At 39.9% G+C, this 21,337-nt stretch overlaps 1 protein-coding gene across 2 annotated transcripts in view; it reads left to right on the top strand.

Moving 5' to 3' along the window:
- The window catches only part of LOC144931728 (very long chain fatty acid elongase 5-like), a 29,993-nt gene extending 25,369 nt beyond the window's left edge, over positions 1-4,624 (top strand). For both annotated transcript variants that reach the window (XM_078855950.1, XM_078855949.1), the window contains exons 6-8: positions 239-363; positions 1,492-1,626; positions 2,829-4,624. In XM_078855950.1, coding sequence (XP_078712076.1) covers positions 239-363; positions 1,492-1,626; positions 2,829-2,963 — 395 coding nt within the window. In that variant the 3' untranslated portion in view covers positions 2,964-4,624. The remainder of the gene's footprint in view (positions 1-238; positions 364-1,491; positions 1,627-2,828) is intronic.
- The last annotated feature ends 16,713 nt before the right edge of the window (positions 4,625-21,337 follow it).

Raw genomic sequence — 21,337 nt, 5'->3', positions numbered from 1 at the left:
CGGAGACTTGTGTTGCCTCCGAAACGTCGTGATGTATTATTTTATTATTACTTCTATTAATTTTTTTTTTTACCTACGTGACTTTACCGAAAAAGCCTAAGAGTATGAATCCTTGCAGTCACGAAAGCTTCAAATCTAGAATGCATAATAACATGTTAAATATACGAATTGTGATGATTTGAGTTGTGTATTTATTGAAGACCCTGACTTGTCCCGATAACACGTTCACTCCTCGCAGCTTTCTTTGGGCCGATGTTGAACAGCTTCATTCATGTCATGATGTACTCCTACTACGGGCTGGCGGCTATTCCTGCAATGCAGCCATACCTCTGGTGGAAGAAATATCTCACTCAGGCACAGCTGGTGAGGCAATCATGCAACACCCGTGCACTCAATTTGTCTTTTGGGAACCTCAATAAAACGTCGTGTTTACAGCTCTATGGGAATGAGGGAGGCACGGGCAGGAGGACGGAGACACGGCGAGGAGGAGATACGGGGAGGAGAGAGACATGAAGATAAGGGATATATAAGGAGGCATGGGGAAGACGTGGGGAGGAGAGGCAAGATGAGAGGGGGAATGAGGGCAAGGAAGGATACTCTTACTCAAGTTAAACTATTTTTATTTGACCAAGTAAAGCCCACTGAGCTACTATATAGCGCCTTTTCAGAAGCTACCTGGCCACAAATGATAGCTCAACTAAGTGGCTTATCACGTGGAAATATATAGCAGTAGCCAAATCCTCTAAATGCATGCCGATTCTAAATGTGGAGGGGAAAACCGGGGGACCTGGAGAAAAACCCACGCGACCACGGGGAGAACATGCACACTCCCAATATACAGCAGGCATCTCTGGGTTGGGATCGAATCCACGACCTCCTGTATATCAGGCGAGGTAGGTAACATCTCGCTATCGTGGCATCCCAAGGACATGGGGAGATACGGGAATATGGAGGGAGACACAGGGAAGAGGAGAGAGCCACGGGGGAAAAGAGGCACGTAGCAGATACACAAGGGGACACAGGGAGAAGCACAGGGCAGCTTTTAAAAAGGAAAATCCATTGTTACACGACACTAATTTGCTTTTCCAGCAATTCCGCTACCCCCCTCCCCCCACCTTCACCAAACTGCAATAACCAGTGTGGTGAAATATGGTTTAAAAAATCTAAAACCCTGCACAGATGTGGGAAGGCCCTCATCTGGCAGTGGTTTAATAAGAGGCCTCAACATCTACGTGATTTTTTTTTTACATTTTAAATGTAGAAGATATTTGGGATATCATAAATGTGCTTTCTGCACAAAGTAAATGAACGCATCGCACCAACGATACTATACAGCGCAGTTAAATGAGCACAACTACGTTGTTGCTGCATAACTTTCAGATACAATTGGTGCCAAGCTGGTGATTTTAAGAATATTGTGGCAAAAATTACGGGGAAACGAATTCGCTGCAAGTCGATGACACCCACCACACATTTGCTTTCGATTTACAGGTCCAGTTTGTACTCACAATTGGGCAGACGATATCTGCCATCGTGTGGCCTTGTGGCTTCTCCATCCCGTGGCTCATGTTCCTGACGGGCTACATGTTTTCCCTCACCTTGTTTTTCATCAACTTCTATATGAAGGTGAGCTTTTCGTGGTTGTTACGTCATGGCCATACGTGTAGCCAAAGGCTTTTGTATGAAAAAATAAGAATAGGTTTTTACCCTTTCTCGCAATAAAACAGGTGTTAAGATGTTCGAACGCCAAATAAGATAACTATTGCAAGGAATAAAGTCTGCTTTAACCACACGTTCTTTTAGCAAAACATGTCAACATACGCGTTGTCTTTCAAACGGATTGGCCTACACAAGAGACGGCCTTCTTTGTGGCCTCGTCTCAAAACCAGTGTCAGGCCAGATAATGCCAAAAGGCGAATAGTACAAAGACGATCCAAATATTGAGGCAGTTATAGCTGGGGATTGAGCAGTCATATTTGCAGGAAATGTGTTGTCAGTATCAGAGTATGAAAAATAATAGGTTAAGAATGGCAAAGAAAAAAAAGGGTCTCAGTTTGAGTATTGTTTGTTGGAACTTTCTGACTCCATGCCCCTACTGGACATGTCGGGAAAAATGAGCTTCATAGCTAATCGGATTCCTCCAGGATAAATACAGATTCTGATTAATGCTGCACTTAAGAATCCCGATAGGTGATGGGAGTGTGTGTATATATACACACGTGAATATACGTTCTGTACATTACGCAAAAACATTTGTGTTCTCAGATCCAACTTTGCTTCTTCAAAAGCACCCTTATAGTGGTTGTAGACATCGAGTGTGCAGGCAGCAGAACTGCACCAGGGCCCACCAGCAAGAGGGGCCCAATCAGTGGAACTACCAAGGGTTGTGTGGTAAATCGGACAAATGGGCCCTATTTAATTCCTAACATGAGGTGCTCCTCAGCATAGCAACCACACTACACCACCGATTATTTAGTTTTTAAAAGTGTACCAGTTTATAATCCTAGCTGTTTCTGATATTAAAACTTCATTTCACAAAAATGCACACTGGATTCTTGTAAGGACATTTCAAGTTGTACGCAATGCATCCTGTTACGTTGGCTTTCGAGGTTGTGCTATATACCTCAGAGGCGTTTCCAGGTTGTATCGTGGGTTATTCGGCACGAAGTCTGACGTTTCGCTCCACTTGCTGGGAGCTTCTTCAGGAACAGACACTTCAAAACGTCAGACATCATGCCGAACAACACTCCGGTACAACCCGATGAAACACACGATAGGGAATGGCGCACAATGCATGTTCTCACTCATCCCGTTCCCGTCCGGCCTAGACATACAAGAAGAGTCGTTCAAGACGACACTTGAAATCGAGAGAGGAAGAGGGCGATTATAACGGCTACAGCAATGGACACTCCATCACCGTGGAGACCAGGACTGTCGTTCGCAAGAAGGTTGCTCTGGACTGAGGTGTATTCCCACCAGACATCGACTTCCGAATGACCACAGGGCAACAGTGAAAACGCACGGCAACTGCAGAAACATCGACGAGACGCGTGACGCGATGAGTCCAAAACTAGAACCCCGTGGTCAGCCATGTCTTGCGTTCACTTTGTTTTTACTAAACGCTTTACTTTTTTTTTGTTGACCTGCAAAGCTAAATTAAGCACAATGATGATTTTACCGGTTACCTGGCCGACAAGGGCAAGACGGTTTTTGCGATGCATTCCAGGAGTTTGAGCCGCGTAAGGGGGTGCAGAACGTGTAAGCGCAATAATCCAGGAAGAATACAATTCCTTTAAAGTGGCTGCCGGTGTAAGGAAAGGTGAAGTTTTTGTAGCTTGATTTTTTTAAAGCTTGAATGTTAATTATTCACGATGCCAGCAATTAATCGACATGTATATTTTGGCATTGCTGGAATGTACAACGAGCAGCAGTGTCATCCCGCAAGGTGGACATTTTACGTAGTTTTGGAAATTTATAAAAAGCTTGATTTTTTTAAAGGGGTTGTTAAGAAAAATAGGGGCAAATATTTTATTTTAAAAATAAGTCCAAATTCGGAAAACTCAAACAACTTACAAGTAAATATTTGTAAAGCTAAAAAGTTGTAGGCCATTGTCAATTCTGTTGAAATGTTATTTTTCAATGAAAGATGGCAACTAAAAAAAACATCCAAATGAAATTGCTGAATATAAAGTATAAGTATGCCATCTAATCATGTTGACAGAATCCAAATTATTTCCTAAGATGCCTGTGAGCAATCTATGGGGCTACATTTGTATTGGAGGAATAAAATAATTCCCAGCCACTACGATTCAATCAACTGCTTTGACTCAGGACCACGATTCGATTCAATAATCACTATTTTTTTGTGGCAAACGTATCAGCCTCGAGCAGCTGCAGGTGGGATCCCACGAATACATTTCATAAATATTCTCGCACAATTCAACGTCAAGTACCCGTGAGCTTAAGAATCACAGGTGAGAAACCGGTGTATTTTTATACCCCGAAAAAGTGAATTCTTACAACGGAAGAAAACCGTGGCTCCGAAAGCTTCGCAACACGATACTTAAACGCAACCGTAACGGGCACCTCGGCCTTGGCGCTCTCCTTCAGTGAATCACAATGTGATTTACAAGCAAGCGCGGAACCTGTGATGAGATTATTAGTCCTCGTGTAGGCAGTGGAAGAGTTGCCTGTCAAGGTCACACCTCGATATTACAGTTGGTGCGTGGCGTGAATTTTTAGCCATCACATGGACCTTTGAATATACAGGTTATGGAAAAAGTATTAAGTTAATTTTTTTTCCAAGTGTTAAGAAAAAGGCAATACTAATACTGTACACATGCAACTTGACTGCCACATGAAAGTATTCATACACACACCATAATTGTACGACTAAATTGCAATTAAAAAATATATTAATATTATATATTAAACAATTGTAAACTACCTTATATTATTAAAATTAGCATGTGCGACTAGCATGTGCCTTCATGTACACAAACTACTGTTTAAGTGTGATTCTTAAAAGTATGGCTATAACAAAGTAATGTTGATGATCTTGTAAGTTTGCTAATCAAACCGAGTGCTTCAGCCCTGGGAATAAAAAAAACACAATAAAGGCACTTCAAATGGAACTGTGTTCTTTGCTATGCCAATTGCCATTGTCGCGTTGTCCTCCATGACCCAAGATCGCACTTCTAACCTATATCGCGATTCTTTTTTGCGTGCGACACTTACCTGTGAACACAAGTATGCCGAGTGGCACATCTTTTCCACGGCGGTTGTACTTGTGGTTTAACCTTTTTGAAGTGGGGGGGGGGATGTTGCCGGTCGAGACACGTAATTATTTTTAAACATTTTCTTTTCGTCCCCCAATCGTAGAACGAGATTGTGTCTCGATCCCGAATTGTTCAACAACAGCAGGGCGTATCGCGTGACCATCGACTCCCGATTGACGTCAATGCCGCGCCGTTTCAAACCATGCAGACCCCGCAGTTAAAATATCTACGCAGCACACCGTAGCTTTCATAAGCGTTTAATTCTAAAGCTTATCAAACAAGTACATGCGTAAGATTCGCCACTAAAAATTCAATCGGTAACAAAAATCAACATGGGCAACATTGCCTGTGAAAAAAGCTTTAGTTTACGCTAAATTTGCATGAAGAGGATGTTGGATTAACCATTAAATAAGCAATAATTCGCAACAGACTTCAAATTTAGGTTTTTGTAGCCAATAAATGCAATGACCTATATTCGTTTTTGGATTTAGGTCACCAAGTAATTTTATGACAACAATTTTTTTTTTCCCCAGTCAGCAATTTAAGGACTACAGCTTGTATTTCATTGTCGGACCGAAGCTTTACCTTGTATTTCATTGTCAATGATAAGAATGTTGGCATGAAACTAGCATGTGGCATGACCGAAAATTAAATATAGATCAATGAATAATTATCACGCACTGATAAAGTTCATCAATGTACATATCAGCGTTGTACATCTCATTAAATTAACATTCATCTAGATATTTGGCATACGTATATTTTGAAAATGCAACTTCAATCTTCCTGTAGTTAATATGGACGCCGTTCTTCCTTGTCTGGAACATTTCCCTCAAATGTAAGTAGACGTGAATGTGGCCTCAAGCGTTTGTCGAACTTGATTCAGCTCTTCCTTTTGCTGTAGAAACAATATGACGAAGGGCCAAAGATTACCTTACAAACCATGCTTACAATGCAAGTGAAATATAGACTAGGTTCGCACACGGGGGACTTACAATCAAGAGATCAACGGTTAAATCTCCTGGTGCAGTCGTTGAAACAAGGGAGCAAACGCATCTCAAATACTCTCACCTCTGTCCAATCAGTAGCATTAATACGTACACCAGTCAAAGGCAAGTGTAGCGAGGTATAATGTGGATATACTCCTAACTCTTCAAGAAGTCTGGCCAGCATAAAAGTGTAGAACAAATACACACTCGAAGGGCTCGATAGAGCTCCCCCTAATGAAGGCCCTTCTACCAGTAGTTTTTTATAAGCTCGTTAAAATGTGTTGCACACTTACAGCTTCATTCAAAAGACGGTCTTGGTAGACTTTCAATTCTTCCCGCAGTGTCCGAGTCTAAAACAATTGCAATAAAAGATGGGTGTTAAAAATCTTTCAAACATCACTTTTCCAAATGGATCACTAAAAATGCTTCCACTCCCATCACATCTCAGAAACTAAACCAGATTGATTCTGCACAGTGCTTGGATTGGCAAACATCATCCAAGCATATCAAGGTTGTTGGTAGAGGCTGCGTGGCTATGTCGTTGGGCAGCAGAGAGCACAGTTTAACACGAGGCTTTCGCGACCAATATTATTCATAATAGTGCGGCCTGGAAACGTATTAAGTAATACATCTTACAACTTGTATTCCTTACAGAGTAAACGTATGCTAATTAACTGATTACTAATCTATTATATTATTACAATAACCCCCCCTTCCGCCTTCTGATCTCTCCACCTGATGGGTTCACAATTATGATGTCATCTTGCTCTATTTAAGACCGGAAGCACGTGGATTACGTCACTATTCTGGCAAATCGCCTGATGCTGGATGCAATTACCAGCGAAACGTCGGTACTCAAATTGTAAATGTTATGGATTTACTCTCCAACACACTGGTGGGCTGATGTAGTAACTAATAGGCGCGTTGTTTACGTGACAAACCTTACTGGCTGCGTCGGGTGGAGGATTACGACACATTTATACTTACGCGATCCGACCCAAAATACTTTATTATGAAGAAAGCACAGTGTGGCAAGCATTAGATGTTGGTGCTGTACTTGCTACACCTCCACATGTAAACCTTCACCAGTTAAGTAATGTAAAATAACCCTTGACCCTCCAAGTGTTAGGAGGCCCTCATCCAGCAGTTAGGGTTTAAAAAGGACTGTACACATCCAAAACCATGCAAAGTGGCGATAGTGTGTAACGTCATGAAGAAACAACGAAATTAATAATACTTACTCCATTTTCAATCATTGTCCTGTCTTCCTTATCAGACTGATGTTGACTTTCCACAAATAGGCTTTGCATTCGTTTCAGCCTAGAAAACAATTCCAGTATTTAAACCAGGTTAGTCTATGGCTGCATAAACTAACAACAAGAAGACCAGACGTAAACATTCTGCGTTAAAATGCACTGTGAGGTTTGATGAAAATAAAACGTTTTCTGATGTTTTTTTATGCAAATGTTTTCCTGGTGGGAAAAAATATTGAAAAACACAATTCCACTAATCGAAATGGTAACCTGACTAACTAATAAATGGAAGTGTCAAGGAGTTCCAGCCCAGGTAACTCTTGAACTCCGACTTCATTACGTCTTCAACACAACACTTCAGGGAATTCCTGCCTTCAGGCAACACGAATCCCTTTCTCTCAACTTATTTTATCCTCTTCCCCATCCTTTCTAGAATGTTTCCCCGACTCTCCACCAATCCCCTTAATTTATCCTCGCACTCTCCCAAGCCACTCATTGGCATTAGTTATATTTTTCCCAGGCTCTTTCAAATTACCCTGATGACCAATCTGATTTGAATGGTTCTCCATCTTCTAAATCATATTGTGTGCTCAAGGTCGGCTCCCCCTGTTGTGATAAGTCACCAACCAGAGTCCAGTATGCTATTCGAACTCGCAGGCCGTTAGAACCGGTGAGTGTATATTTGTGAATTTCTTAATAGGGTTTCTCGCCTCTCGGCGTCACTTGCACAAGTGTGGAATGAAAGCAAAGTGCATTTTTCAATATTCGGCAAAAACTCCATCAGTGAAAATTACATAAATTTAACTTTCTTAATTAAGAAGCTTAGATATATTCATTGGGCTTAATGGACAATTATGAATTGGTATAAAATACAAACCTTTCTTCTTGCTTTATCCTGAAGGCCATGAAAGATTTTTCCTGTTTCTTCCAAAAGTTCTAATGAAACATATCGTATGATTAATCTGGATCTCCTTCATATGTTATGCAACAATACATCACATAAAAGTTTAGATAGAACCTGATAAGGGTGGCTTCATTTATCAGCATGTTTTGACTTCTTGTTAAAAAGGGATCACACCTATTCATTAACACATAATGTCCGTGTCACTGCGTGTCAGAGCTGGACTTTACCAGTGCAACTATTTAAAAAAACATCCTTTTAATACAGGTGCATGCAAATAATGCAATAAATTACAGAGGTACAGAAGATAATCAACTTATACGGAAAATATATCATCGCACGTTTCACCAGGTAAAACGAGAAAGGAGGTTGCAATGGGTGGAGGGGACACGTGTGCAGGTTGGGAACAGAGGGCAGGTTACCACGACAGGCACCCAGATGTTGGCGATCGAGCGGACGATCTAAAGCCAGGCGGTGAGCTACCATCAGAGCCGACCATCGGCTATCATAATAGCACCTGGCGAAGGGATCTATTGAAAGAAATAAGCAACGGCGAAGTGCGATGGCTTCAACGGACATTAGCCATGACGACCTCTTGAATATACGTACCAGCATGTCATTCTCCATCTCCTTAAGCAATTTGGTTTCCTCATTCGCATTCTGCAGTTCGTCAAGCAGTATTCTCTGCATGCGCTTTATTTTCTGAATCCTAGAAGGGCACAAAACGCATTTTCACACGTATATAAATGCACTTCAAGATACGTAAAAAATACAATGCAATTACATTCGCATCGCTCTCGAATATGCAGTTTAAGTATAGGAAGTCAAATATTGCAAGGGGAATTCAGAAAATCTATGCGATGATCGTAATGGCCCATGTGTCGGTGGATCTGTTCTTATTTTTCATTCGGTTAAGATGGTATGTGCAGTTAAATAACCACTGCAATATCTTCTTATTCAGTTTACGTTTTGCTTTGCTCCTCTCTTATATCCTTAAATATTTAGGTGATGGAATATATGTTCATTTTATTTTAGTTATTTTTCTCCATTGCATCAGGCCTGTGTTTGTTTCCACTTCATATTCTGGTCCCTTTCTTGGCCCTTCTCTCCAAATTTGGATTTTCTCCTATCACCACTTGCCTGGGATTTCCCCTGGGATTTGCTGGAGCCTGTGCTGTGTTGGTGTGGAATGTCTCTTGGGGTCTGCCTCACACAACATGGCAGCACAAAGATTCTCCCCCAGGGCCTCCCTATTTTGTTATTCCTGAATAAATTATCCATATTTCCCACGTTTTGTGTTTCTAACTTGCAATGGCAAGGCATTTTGAGAATTTAAGGTCTTAATAAATGCAAATCCGTATCCTTATGTAGCCTAACAGGTACGTTTTAATGGCCAATATGACTCAGGATGTTTTTTTAGGATAGGCCATGTAATGATCAGACCACATTCCCTCCATCGACTTCAATTGCTATATTTGGTTGTGAGAATTGTTCTTTGACTTACCAGCGAGCCGAAACAATAATTGGCGTGTTAAGATGCTCAAACACATGACAATGAATTTAGGTTGTCGTGGGTTTTGCGACAGCAATTTAGTCAGATCGTTGTGGCCTAACCCAACAATATATTATGAATGTTGTTACATGTTTAACTGAAGCAGTACAATGCATTTAGACCATGGATGACTGTTTTAAATAATACGAGTGTAATTCACCATAACGGGAACCACACGTCAATATAAAGACCATAGACTACAAGGGAGTGGGTGTCTCATTGAAATGAATGCAGTGCTGTAATTAAATCCAGTTTGCACCTATGAGCCGGTGGTACATGATTTAGATTCATATGGTAGGGTGGAGTATATCCAAAGGACACACACACTATGTTGACTTCTCAAAGCGGTCCTTATTTGCACAACCCTGGAAATGAAGGGCCGAGTTAAACCACCCCAACTGGCACTCACAATTAATGCTGCACCCGTGAATGGAGAAATCTGAAGTACATTTCAAAAGGATAACAAAACCCAGCCGAAGACACACTTAGCACTGCGGCTATTATTGTGCGTTTAACATACACACACCTTCGGTGTCGCATCTGGCCCCACAGCTTGGACATCTCATTTTCAGTCACCCGTAGGGAGTTCTTTGTGTACGCCTCAATTTTGTCATACTTTGCCTGTCACACGTATTATAACGGGTTAGTTCATTGCATGCATCAAAATACAGTTGTGTGTACATATCCTAATAACCAAACAATTAAGTATACACATCTAAACAACCAAAATAAGTTATACAACCGTCCATTAAACACCGCATATATATACATAACAAGTAACTTATATGTACCAAAGTCAGGACAAATTTCAACCACGTGATGTGTGGAGTGGGAGTGCAATGTTCAGTGCACTGCTCCACGAATAAAGCAATGATTCCCGACTACCGTCAACATTGGTCGTGAGCAATGCCTGATCTGGTTCTGGGTCCGCCACCCCTCCGTCACCACCCCCCCCCAAACCACCCCCCACCACTTCACCAACCGGTACTCACCAACGTAGCAAGTGTGGTCAAATAACCCCCAATATTTGAATTGCGTTAAGTCTTCATGCGGCAGTGAACCATCACGAGCAATACGTGTTTTTATATATAGATACACAATTTACCTGGAATACTATTTAAGCTCATGATGAGGGTTAACGTCGTTTCATTGTTCACTCGTTGAAAATAATATAAACGATTCATAATGCACGTGGGTAAATGACCATTAAAGCTACCTTTGTAATTTCCACTATGTTGGTGCTGAAGTTTTTGAGCGATATGGCAATGCTGTCATCATTAACGATTTCCTCCACGTCTGCATCAAGACTTAGCTCATCGCTCGAAGCATCGTCGCTCGATACGTCATCTGAAAACATGCCGGCAGACAGCAATAACCAAAAATACCTTTTGTCACATCATCCATCATAATGCGTCAAAACTCAATGTAATGGAGCTCTTCAAGTGAATGTTAGCTAATTTAATTAAATGTCCCATTATCTTTTGATGGTATCAACTTTTAAGTGCACCGCAATGCTTAATACAGCTGTACATGCGTAACCATTAAAATCACAGGTACAAGAATCATGGCTCAATTAGTAAGCATGCAACTAATTACCCGTACCAGTGTTTGGACAAAAGTGTCAGTTCGGGTCAAGATCTGATTCAAAAAAGATTATCACGTTTCATCACCTTATTTTTATTGCTTATCAATTTGTTCTATCATTTGTAATGGTAACTGCTTCATTGTCATAAATCCAAAACCATATAATTTGCACTTAATTTTAATTGTTCCTGAGTAGGTTTCCCGCAGATGTGCTCTATCGCTCCCAGATGTGTTCGAGTTCTATCGCATGATGTCTGCTTCACTCCAATCTTTCGTGGAACTCAAAAACACCTCAGACTTACAAAACACGCTATTAATACCTTTGATGCAGACGATTCGAATGTAAAGTTGAAATACCAACTTTGTGTGTGTATAAGTTAAGTTTTTCAATAGCCTCCGTGAATGTCAGTGGTATTACCTGTGAATGGGATTGACGAATCGTGATGAAAAAATATATATTTTAAATCATTTATGCATCACATGTATTGATATGCTTGTTTACCCATGAAAGCCTAATTGAGTCTCAGAAGGGTCCTCCCAAATGTTTGCAGTAGGGGGACAATGTTGCTGTGTAATCCCAATTGGAATAATTTTCACGTCACAATTTAGCATTGGAATGTTAACCAATAACAGTTATACAGTCCATTTTATATTTATTTAGCTGTGGAGGAAACTAGACAAAACCTGGAACAAAACCACACAGAACAGGAGAAAATAGAAACTCCCCGTAGAGTGGTTTCGACGAGTTCAATCACCTGCTGTGTTGGAAACCATAACTACTGCTGCAGAATTTAACAGCTTTTTTGGTTTTAGTGTAGACTGTCTGGAACAAATCATCTCGTTCATCTCGTCGTAAGTGGCACGTTCTGAAGATTGTCTTTCACTTGGCTGTATTGAGCATTTTCTTGAACGGTCAAACGCTGATAAAACAAATGTGTACAACTGTAATTGTTTCATGCAGTGTGAAACTCTCATTCAAGTTTTTTCACTCATTCTGCAATCATGAAATGTGTACACTTCAAGGTCACTGTGCCTAAAATGCCATGCATTTCAAACACAGCCGGGTGTATGGCCGTCTGGTAAACTGACCTGCTCTACGCGCCTGCTTATACTTTAGACTCTTCTTGGCAGATGTTGACGGAGGTGTATTCAATAACTAAACACCAACAGATATTGCAATGCAGGTTATACACGACACATCGGTGCAATAATATATAAAAGGAAACATCCCCATAACGTTGCTTAAACACGTTCATTGGACGTTAGTCCACAAAGCCCATCGGCCAATGGATTACAATTTTATTTTATTCTGTTTGTGGTAAAACAGTCCCTTGTCTTATATGTTATTTCCCACAATCCACCACAATTAACCAAATCACCCAGAATTCCCCTCTCATCAAATCTGGATCGAGCTTGGATGGGCAACCACATTGGGCACAGTGTCGTCAGACGGCTGTGGAACTGTGCTACTTGGTGGTCAGCCAAGGGCAATGCAGAAAACTCCTGTTATACTATACATCCATGCTCCCATATATAAACTATCCACACTGATCAGCATGGTGAATCGTAAACAAAACAAGACCCCTGACCCACGCAGAGTGGGGAAGCCCTAGGTCAATGCAGTTGATTGGCAAAGGGGTTTTACACGTGCGTGTACAATACAGCACAACAGTGCACGTAACATTCAGAACGATCCGTCTATGAAAAATTAAGTGAAAGCAAAACGTGCGTAGCCTGTGTGAAGCGAAGGTACTAACGGGTTCTGGTGCGTAGCTGCATTTCTCTGTGGGAGTGTTCAAGTTGGTCAGCTTGGACGGCTGATACAAGCAGCGTTTAAAAGTCTGCTGTGAAGCCTGTGATGCCTCTGGGCTGGACTCAGACTGCAACATAGAGTCTTCATCAATATCGTCCACAAGTTGACTTAGAGTGTTCATTATACTTTCTGGGAACTGCAAGAGAAGGTAAAAGCAAATAACTTGATTATATTATCCTCGCTTGATAGTGAACTTCAACAGTTAATTTGCACCCTAGGTTAAGTTTAAGATTGAAAAGTCAAAAGTTAATTATTATTTTAAATCAGCAACATTAAAAGTAATAAAACACTCGAAAATACATTTATTATATTGCATTCATGAAAACATGATAAATCAACATCACCTCTTTCCTCAATGTGCTTTCATACCTCTTTAGCAATTGGTGAATCTTGTGAATTGTTGGAGAGTGAGTTTTCAGGGACCACAAGTGACAAAGCAGGCGATTCAACATAGCCAGGGGAAATCGACCCAAGACTGAACGACTTTTCAGCCAAGGATGGCATTGGCGAGGCGGCGAGTGGCCGGTTGTATATTTCTACAATTCCAACTGGCAAATAGTTCTCACCTGCATTTTCACAAACAGCAAAAGAACATCTTCTCAAGTCTCCAATTTCAAAACATAATTGTGATCAATCGTTTTCAACCATACAACAGTTGCTGGACATAAGCACACCATGTATAAGTACAGCTTTGAACGAAGCAACAGATCACATTCCTCCAGTGGTTGTAGAAAGGGCAACTTCTGATCCAAACACAATTTGTATAGTGGGTGGCCCAAATGTTAGGAAACATATGGTTATTTAATTTATTTTAACACTGCCATTAAAAGTTTAAACAGTTTAGTGTTTTAAGATATAATTTGATCTATTATCGTTATTAATATCTATTTTTCGTTTGCCTGTGGGGTCACCTCAAATCCCTGAATGAACAGAGACAAAAAAAAGATGAATATTCAAAAATGTTTCCTGTAATCTTAAAAGAAAAGTCCTAAAATAATTTTAACAGAGAATGTATGCATGTGTGCATTCATGTTAATGTAAGTGAATTTGAACATTTCTTCAAATAAATGAAATAACCCGACGTGATGTGTTAGTAAATGTAATAACCCTTTGTGAACAACTTTTGAACCACCCCGCATAACCACACCAGGCTTTGCTACCAACAGTGTGCTCAAATCCAGCTTCACTGGGTTACGTTTTACAAAATTCAAAATGCAAATTACAACCACGAAAGAAAAGGCTTGTAATCTAAATGAAAAGAAAATGCGTACAAACTTTGAACCAACAATTCAGACATGAGGGGGGGGAAAAATTATGATACCCCACGACCAAAAACTTTTTTTTTTATCAACGCAATTATATATTACCTACTGAACAAGCCAACTCACTTCTTGGCTTCTCGATTGACGAGGGTGTTTCTGGAGAAGCAGCGCGAGGCAGATCATTTTCATCGACTCCGGACTTGTTACCCCTATTCTTAGACAGAGATGTTTCAAGGGGTATCTGGTGATTACATTCAAAGCGGCAAAACAGTTAATTGTTTAACCTTTTACTCAAAGTTGGAAATTACACCTTTCACCCAAAGTTATTATAACCAAGCTTAGACAAGGCCTTCTCCAGTCATGCTCATTCTACCTCATATTTTGGTAAACGCATGAAGGCAAGTAAAACATTTACAGTATTGTTTACTGGAAATAAATGTAACATCTACGTTACCACTGTATGGGATGCAGTTTCATATTCCTCAGTATCCAAAAGTTGATCGTTTTCAATCTCGTCATCTGACACGTCTTTGTAAACCGCCTTCTTTGCTGCTGCCCTTCTCGGGCGTTTGGGCTGAGGTGGGTTACGTTTTGCAGGGTATCTTTCCTTAGGAATGTCACCCTTCCTTTTAGATCCCGACTCATCGTCACTGCTTCTGCTGTCCATTTGTCTGCTCAGTTGAGATTTTAATTGCCTCTTCCCTTGCACAAATCTTCTGGAGGATGCTGGTTTTCCATCTGTATCATCACTTCTGCTTTCCTTGGGCTTTATTGTTGCGTTTATTAAGGGTATTCTTTCGGCAGTCACTGCAGGAGCGTTCTTCTGCGTTCCCTACATAAACACAGTTGCGTTTACATGTTTGTGTTCAGTAACATGTAAACAAATTGTTTATCTATTATGCATTTCCATGGAGGCATGAAATGATGCATGGATTCGTCAATTACAACTTACACACTAGCAATACATTAATTGAATCATGTGTGAAGAATATATCATCACATCTGTGATGTCACCCGCATGCAGCAGCGTTACGCAGTGTGCCTGCTAATGTCACGCACCCCCCCCCCACCCTCTGCGTAGGCCGTGTATAAATCCATGACAAGAATCCAAGTCTCGGGCAAAGCCGGGTAGTAAAGCTAGTCATTTATAATTAATGCAAACGGTTTAACAGAGCAAACAAAACTAAAATTCAACGATATATCTCTGTCTCTAGGGGCATTATTGAAGTTGGACCGGCAATAAATTGGTAAAACAGAAACGAGAGAGAAGATTGCAGTAATATACTCATGGGCCCAAAGAGGAGTTTTCTACGAGTACAAAATGCCTGCATGGCTGAGCGATTAGGCGCACGCTGGATGAATTACACGGATGAAAAACCTAGACAATGAAATCGAAAGTGGAATAGAATCTGACAGATACACGAAGACGCATGGAGAGATGCAGGCCAGCAATTGCACGGAGACACAAAATGTATGGATCAGAGAACAAATACGAATAAAGGACATTTTCTTCTTCCAAACATGCACCATGACGTTGATTATGAATGCACCATGAGCTCACAAATACAAAGAGTAAACCATTTACATGTTAAATATTCTGCAGCCAATAATTACCCGTTTCCTGATGGTCGAAGAGGAATGGGTGCTTGCAAGAAATGTCTCTGCGAATAAGAGATGTGAAATTTGTATTCAACATAAACCGTCTTCCAAACGTGGAAATAATTATCATTTATCAAGTTAAAAATATTTTTTAAGCACTGTTTTGTTATTCTCTAAATAAAATTTTAAGTATGTACAGAATTGTCAGTCACATGTAGATTGAAGTAGGCTATGCATTGGAACAGTAATATATGTCCTGTTTACTTTGAGCAGAGGCTGCGTTCATATTTATCTTGCTAGACGAGTATCCTTTCAACTTGGGCTTCTTCTTTTCAGAGGATTTTACGATCCAGCTGACATCACTCTTGGCATCTGTCAAAGCGTCACTTTCTGTCTCTGAGAACAGACGCTTGCCCAATTTGTTCACGTTCTGGTGAAAGGAGAAAAAAACTAAACGTGGAACGTATTGAATTATACAATTAAAAGACAAAATTCTAAGGTCAACTGCTGCATGAGCATCCACTAATGTGGAAATAACTATCCAAGGCAGGCAAGGGCTCACCTTTCCCGATTGTTTTGCAGACATGTTGCCCGTGTTGTTTATCTTGTCGGTTCCATGTCGTTTGGTTTTCCTTTGTCTAGAGAAAAAATAACAACAAGTTTCCATTGTACTTAACAAATCCACAAACTTTGACTTAAAACTTCCGTTACTGCAGGAATTCATATTCTATGGTTCTTTTGGTAAAGTCACATAGATAGTAAAAATAACAATTAAATATTAAAATAAAGTGATTTATTTTCATTTTTGAAAATAAAGTGAATAACCTTATTTTCATTTTTATTGTTATAATTTTTTCTATCTATGTGACTTTACCGAAAAAGACATAGAATATGAAATCCACAGACGATGGACCCTCAAGTTCTCCACCCAAGAGCAGGTCCATGGGCACAGGCTCCCTCACCCAACTCATCTCACTCCAACCTCTTCACGCAAAACCACGCTTGCTGCTTGGGTTCTTGAGTTGGAATTAAGGAACAACCCAGTTGAAGTCGCCTTCCCTTTTGCCTTCCTTAACAGTGTCTCTAGGCGACAACTAGCAGATGCTGTTAAAAATGTATACCGAGAGCAAACGATGATCATGTGATATAAACATCTCACCCATGCAATTCTGGATAAATATTATATTCAAGACAAGAGCTTTACCTTTTCTTAGACTCAGCTGCAGTAGTTTCCTGTAAACAAAAACAATATTTTGTTTTCATTTCTTAAAAATATACATGAGGGCAATAGTTTACAAACCGTTTCAAAAGTGCTTAAATATTCATGGCAATGGAGAAAATATGAACAATTCACACCTAAAGTTGGAAGAAGTTTTATATTAACTCAAAACGCATATCAAAGTGTACGCATCAAAGTAATGATAGTGACTTAACTACATTTACAAAACATAGGTAATACTCATCGATTCAATATGTAAAAAAAACGATTCTGAGGATGTGTATTTGACCGAGGTTAAAGCACAAAAGCTTATTAAAGTCCAAATATCATAACTCTTTTACTATGAAAATCAAGTTTATTTGAGGACTGGCTATTTGGTCATACCCTATTGTACTAATTCAGCTCAAATTAAATTCCATACAATGTGTAAATCCAAAGACAATTCACAACAGCAAAAGCATACAACTTACAGACGTGTCTTCCTCTTCTCCACTGCTAAAATCATAAATATAGCTCCTGCAGGCAGAAACCATAAATTAAACCTAACAATTTTAATATATTACATTAATAATACATCATTTGCAAGCCATTCTCAACCTACTTCTAAAAGGAGGCCTCCCCCGACATTACTTCACCGCACGAGAAGACCGGTTCAGATATTACTTGCAACTGATGTTAGACATGACGAAGAATCGCACCTCAAATTGGCAGGTACGTCGTGCATGAGCCACTGCACCGCTACTACATCCCAATCTTATAAATGGTTTATTTAAAGATTATGCCAATGGTTTGGCGCAGACACAAAACTGCATCATCATAGCATGAATAATGAAGTCAGTTTGTTGGAGTACATCTGACACCGTGCTATTTCATGAGCATTTCTCCTTCATCAAGACATTCAGACAGAATATGTATATCTAAATTGGTTAACATACTGTACCCAAGTAAAAGTCACTTAATGATTATACTAATGATTACTCATATCCACTTACAGGGCAGCAGGAGGCCAGTACAGCGAAATGCATTGTTGTACTGGCACATCTATGAACCCCACCTTCATAAACCCACACTGACCAGTGTGGTGAAGTATGGTAATGTAATGCCTACGACCCACATGGCGTGGAGAGGCTCTAGTCTAAGATTTCCTCAACAAATGGCTGTACATGTACATATATCTTTAAAGTATTTGAAATGTATGTCTGGAATCTAGAAAATGCCTATCACTATAAATAATTATATGTATGTTGAACTTCCTTCGCACCACACGTAGCTAACCGTGATAATATAATCGGAGGTGCGCAAAAAGTTCAAACTAAACATAAAAAGCAGTTCTAAAGAAATTAGTTTTCAATCTTTTCAAAATAATTACTGCCATGGAAATGACAGCAGCAAGCCGATAACATTGCTTATTTTAATACAAGACCCTGGATCGGATATATTTTAAATGTAATGATTTACATTGAAATTATGTGTAGTCCCTTAAACAAATCTTCAAGTGTAAACATTTAAATATTGTTCAAGGTTTTGGGTCACCTTTCTGGGGTTTTTTCTGAGACCGTCAACCCAACATGTTCTCTGTCTAAATCCAGTGCGGTTTCTTTGGAAGGCACCTACAAACAAATTGAGCTTAACATGTCTCCATTAGCACAGCTCTTAATTAGATAAATTAAAATAATCCAACATTTGAGCACATCATCAAACAGCTTAGTCCATTAAAAAAGGACCCAAAGCAACCAATGATAAATATGCAGTATTATAATAAAAATTTCCACAAATAATAACTTATTTTATTCTCAGCATATTTAATATACCAGTGGCAGAATACAATGACATTGGAATAACACCGTATCACTCTCACTTAGGAAAAACACATTAATTTAATTACATTATAAATCACAGGACGTAACACAAAGGCACTCGGAGATGGCAACTTCGCTTTCAAGGTCTATACATTTCACATTTACATAGAGCACGGCTATAGAGGAAAGAGATACAAGTGGCCCTTGTCTTTATGGTTAATCTTCACGTTTACATTTTTAAGTACAATAATAAAATGGGAACCTACCTTATCACTCTGAAATTCGTATATTTTTTTTGTCGGCTTAAAGCTGTATCAGATTTGTGCAAACAAAACAGGCACAAGGTTATTCGAAATCAAAGCTATTTGTTAATTCACTTTTCCTTCTTAACACTCCCATTATCGATCACACATTATACCAATACAATGGCATATATAATAATGTCCAGGCCCTTAACAATTCACAACAATGATCTGATACAATTCTGGATCGCACTTCGATTGCACATTCAGCTGCAGTGCAGCGCCTCCAGTGGTCACATGAACAACACATCACATCACTGGCATACATACCAATGAATGAGATAAATATGTGAATGGTTATCAACACAATTGAATGTAAATAAAATTGGTTTTACCTGATCCTTTTACCAAGGTCATTGTACTTTCCAGCAATTGACATAATAAGACTCTTCGTGTTAGGTGCTTTGATAGGTTCAAGACTTGCTGGTACTTTTTTTACCTGAAACAGAAAATCAGACAAATAAATGTATCAACACTAAAAAGATTATAAAACTAAACAATTTTATTTAACAGCTGAAGCCCACTGAAATATTTTAGAATTTTTTCAGAAGTGACCAGGCCACAAATGACAACTCAACGAAGTGGCTTATGACGTAGAAATTTGTTGCAGCCAAATAATCTAAATGTGGGGACAAAAAACCAAATGACCCAGAGAAAAATCCATGCGACCACGGGGAGAACACGCAAACTCCAAATATACAGGCGTCAGGGTCGGGATAGAACCCACGGCCTCCTGCATACCAGGCGAGGGGGAATTATCTACCCCCTTTTCATGAGAAATTGGAGAGAAATTTAACTTCTGGACAAAAACGTACCACTATTACTGAACAAAATATGAACGTTGAAAGCATGCAAATAGGCATGGAGAGTTGGATGCTCAATTTTACATGGAGAGAAAATCACATCAGAAAACAAATGATAATTAATTATATTAACTTAAGAAAACAGGCTTGGCTAGAACACAACAGAAGGCATAATAGCTGCTGGGAAAAAGTAGTCAAAATGAAAACACTATGTAACACAATTTTTGTCCTGGGTACAAATGTTATTTTTAATTGCTTATGCCTAAAAAGTACAGAAAATGGCTATTATTCCCCACAAACTTTGCTTGTGTCCTGGTCACAAAAGCAAAGTTTGTGGGGAATAATAGCCATTTCTGTACATTTGAGGCATAAGCAATTAGGAAATAACACTTACTACCCAGGAACAAAACATTGTTTTGTTACACAGTGGAATCAGATACAAGAGCACACCCAAGAAATGTAGCTTTTTTTGTGCCGTTTAGGGGCCATCCATTTCGTACGTATGCATGGAGGGGGGTTAATCCGTACGCTTGCATATGGGGGGGTCTACTGACAATGTACGTACGCATAGGAAACGGGGGGAAGGGGGGGGAAAGCCTTGATAATAATTTGTCTACATTGATCTTCAAATGAGTTATAGTCCGGCGGTGGACTGTTTGCTTAAACACGTTAATATTATTAATCCTTGATCGTTTCTGCGTGGATTAAATATCGGCCGTTGTTTAGGATTCGGGGGTGGGGGGTGCGTCAAGCGTACGTACGCAGGTGGGGGGGGGGGGGGTGTAAAAAGTACGCTTGCGTACAGGGAGGGGTGGGGAGGGGTCAAGTTGACAGATTTTTGCGTACGTACTAAATGGATGGCCCCTTATGCAACTGCATCACACAACGCTGCAAACCCCACAAATACGGAGGCGCACGTATAAATTGATAGGTTTCAGTCAATGAGTGTTTATACACCAAATGAGTGTGAGGGGGGGGGGGGCAACACTATCCCATAAAAATTAACCCGTAAAAACAAAGTTTTTCACTATAAATCCTTTATATGCGTGGCGGCTAGAGTCCTCTCGTCCTCTGGCTTGAGATGGCTGCCACCTATGGGTCAGATGATTGCCTGCCACCATTAAGCAATTGGTAATTAAGTATAATTTATTTTTTCCTAAAAAGTGTAAAATTTTGGGAAAAAATTTTCACGAAAATAAATTGTCACGCACAACGAGTCTGTGTGCAAAATGTCAGCTCGATTGGATCACGGGAAGTGGGTTAAAAAACGACCGAAAGATTTGCACGGTCGTAAGCACGCAAGCAAGCAAGTGAACTTAATATAAGTATAACCCGTAAAAACAAAGTTTTTCACTATAAATCCTTTATATGCGTGGCAGCGAACTTAATATAAAGGATTTAAAAATATATTCGCCTGTGGAGGACGCGGGGATCGATCCCGCGACCTTTGGCATGGGAAGCGAGGGCGCTACCAACTGCGCTA

The sequence above is a fragment of the Lampetra fluviatilis genome, chromosome 4, assembly GCF_964198595.1.
Source record: "Lampetra fluviatilis chromosome 4, kcLamFluv1.1, whole genome shotgun sequence".
Lineage (NCBI taxonomy): Eukaryota > Metazoa > Chordata > Hyperoartia > Petromyzontiformes > Petromyzontidae > Lampetra > Lampetra fluviatilis.
The sequence above is the reverse complement of the archived record's forward strand: the minus strand, read 5'-3'. Positions and strand labels throughout refer to the sequence as shown.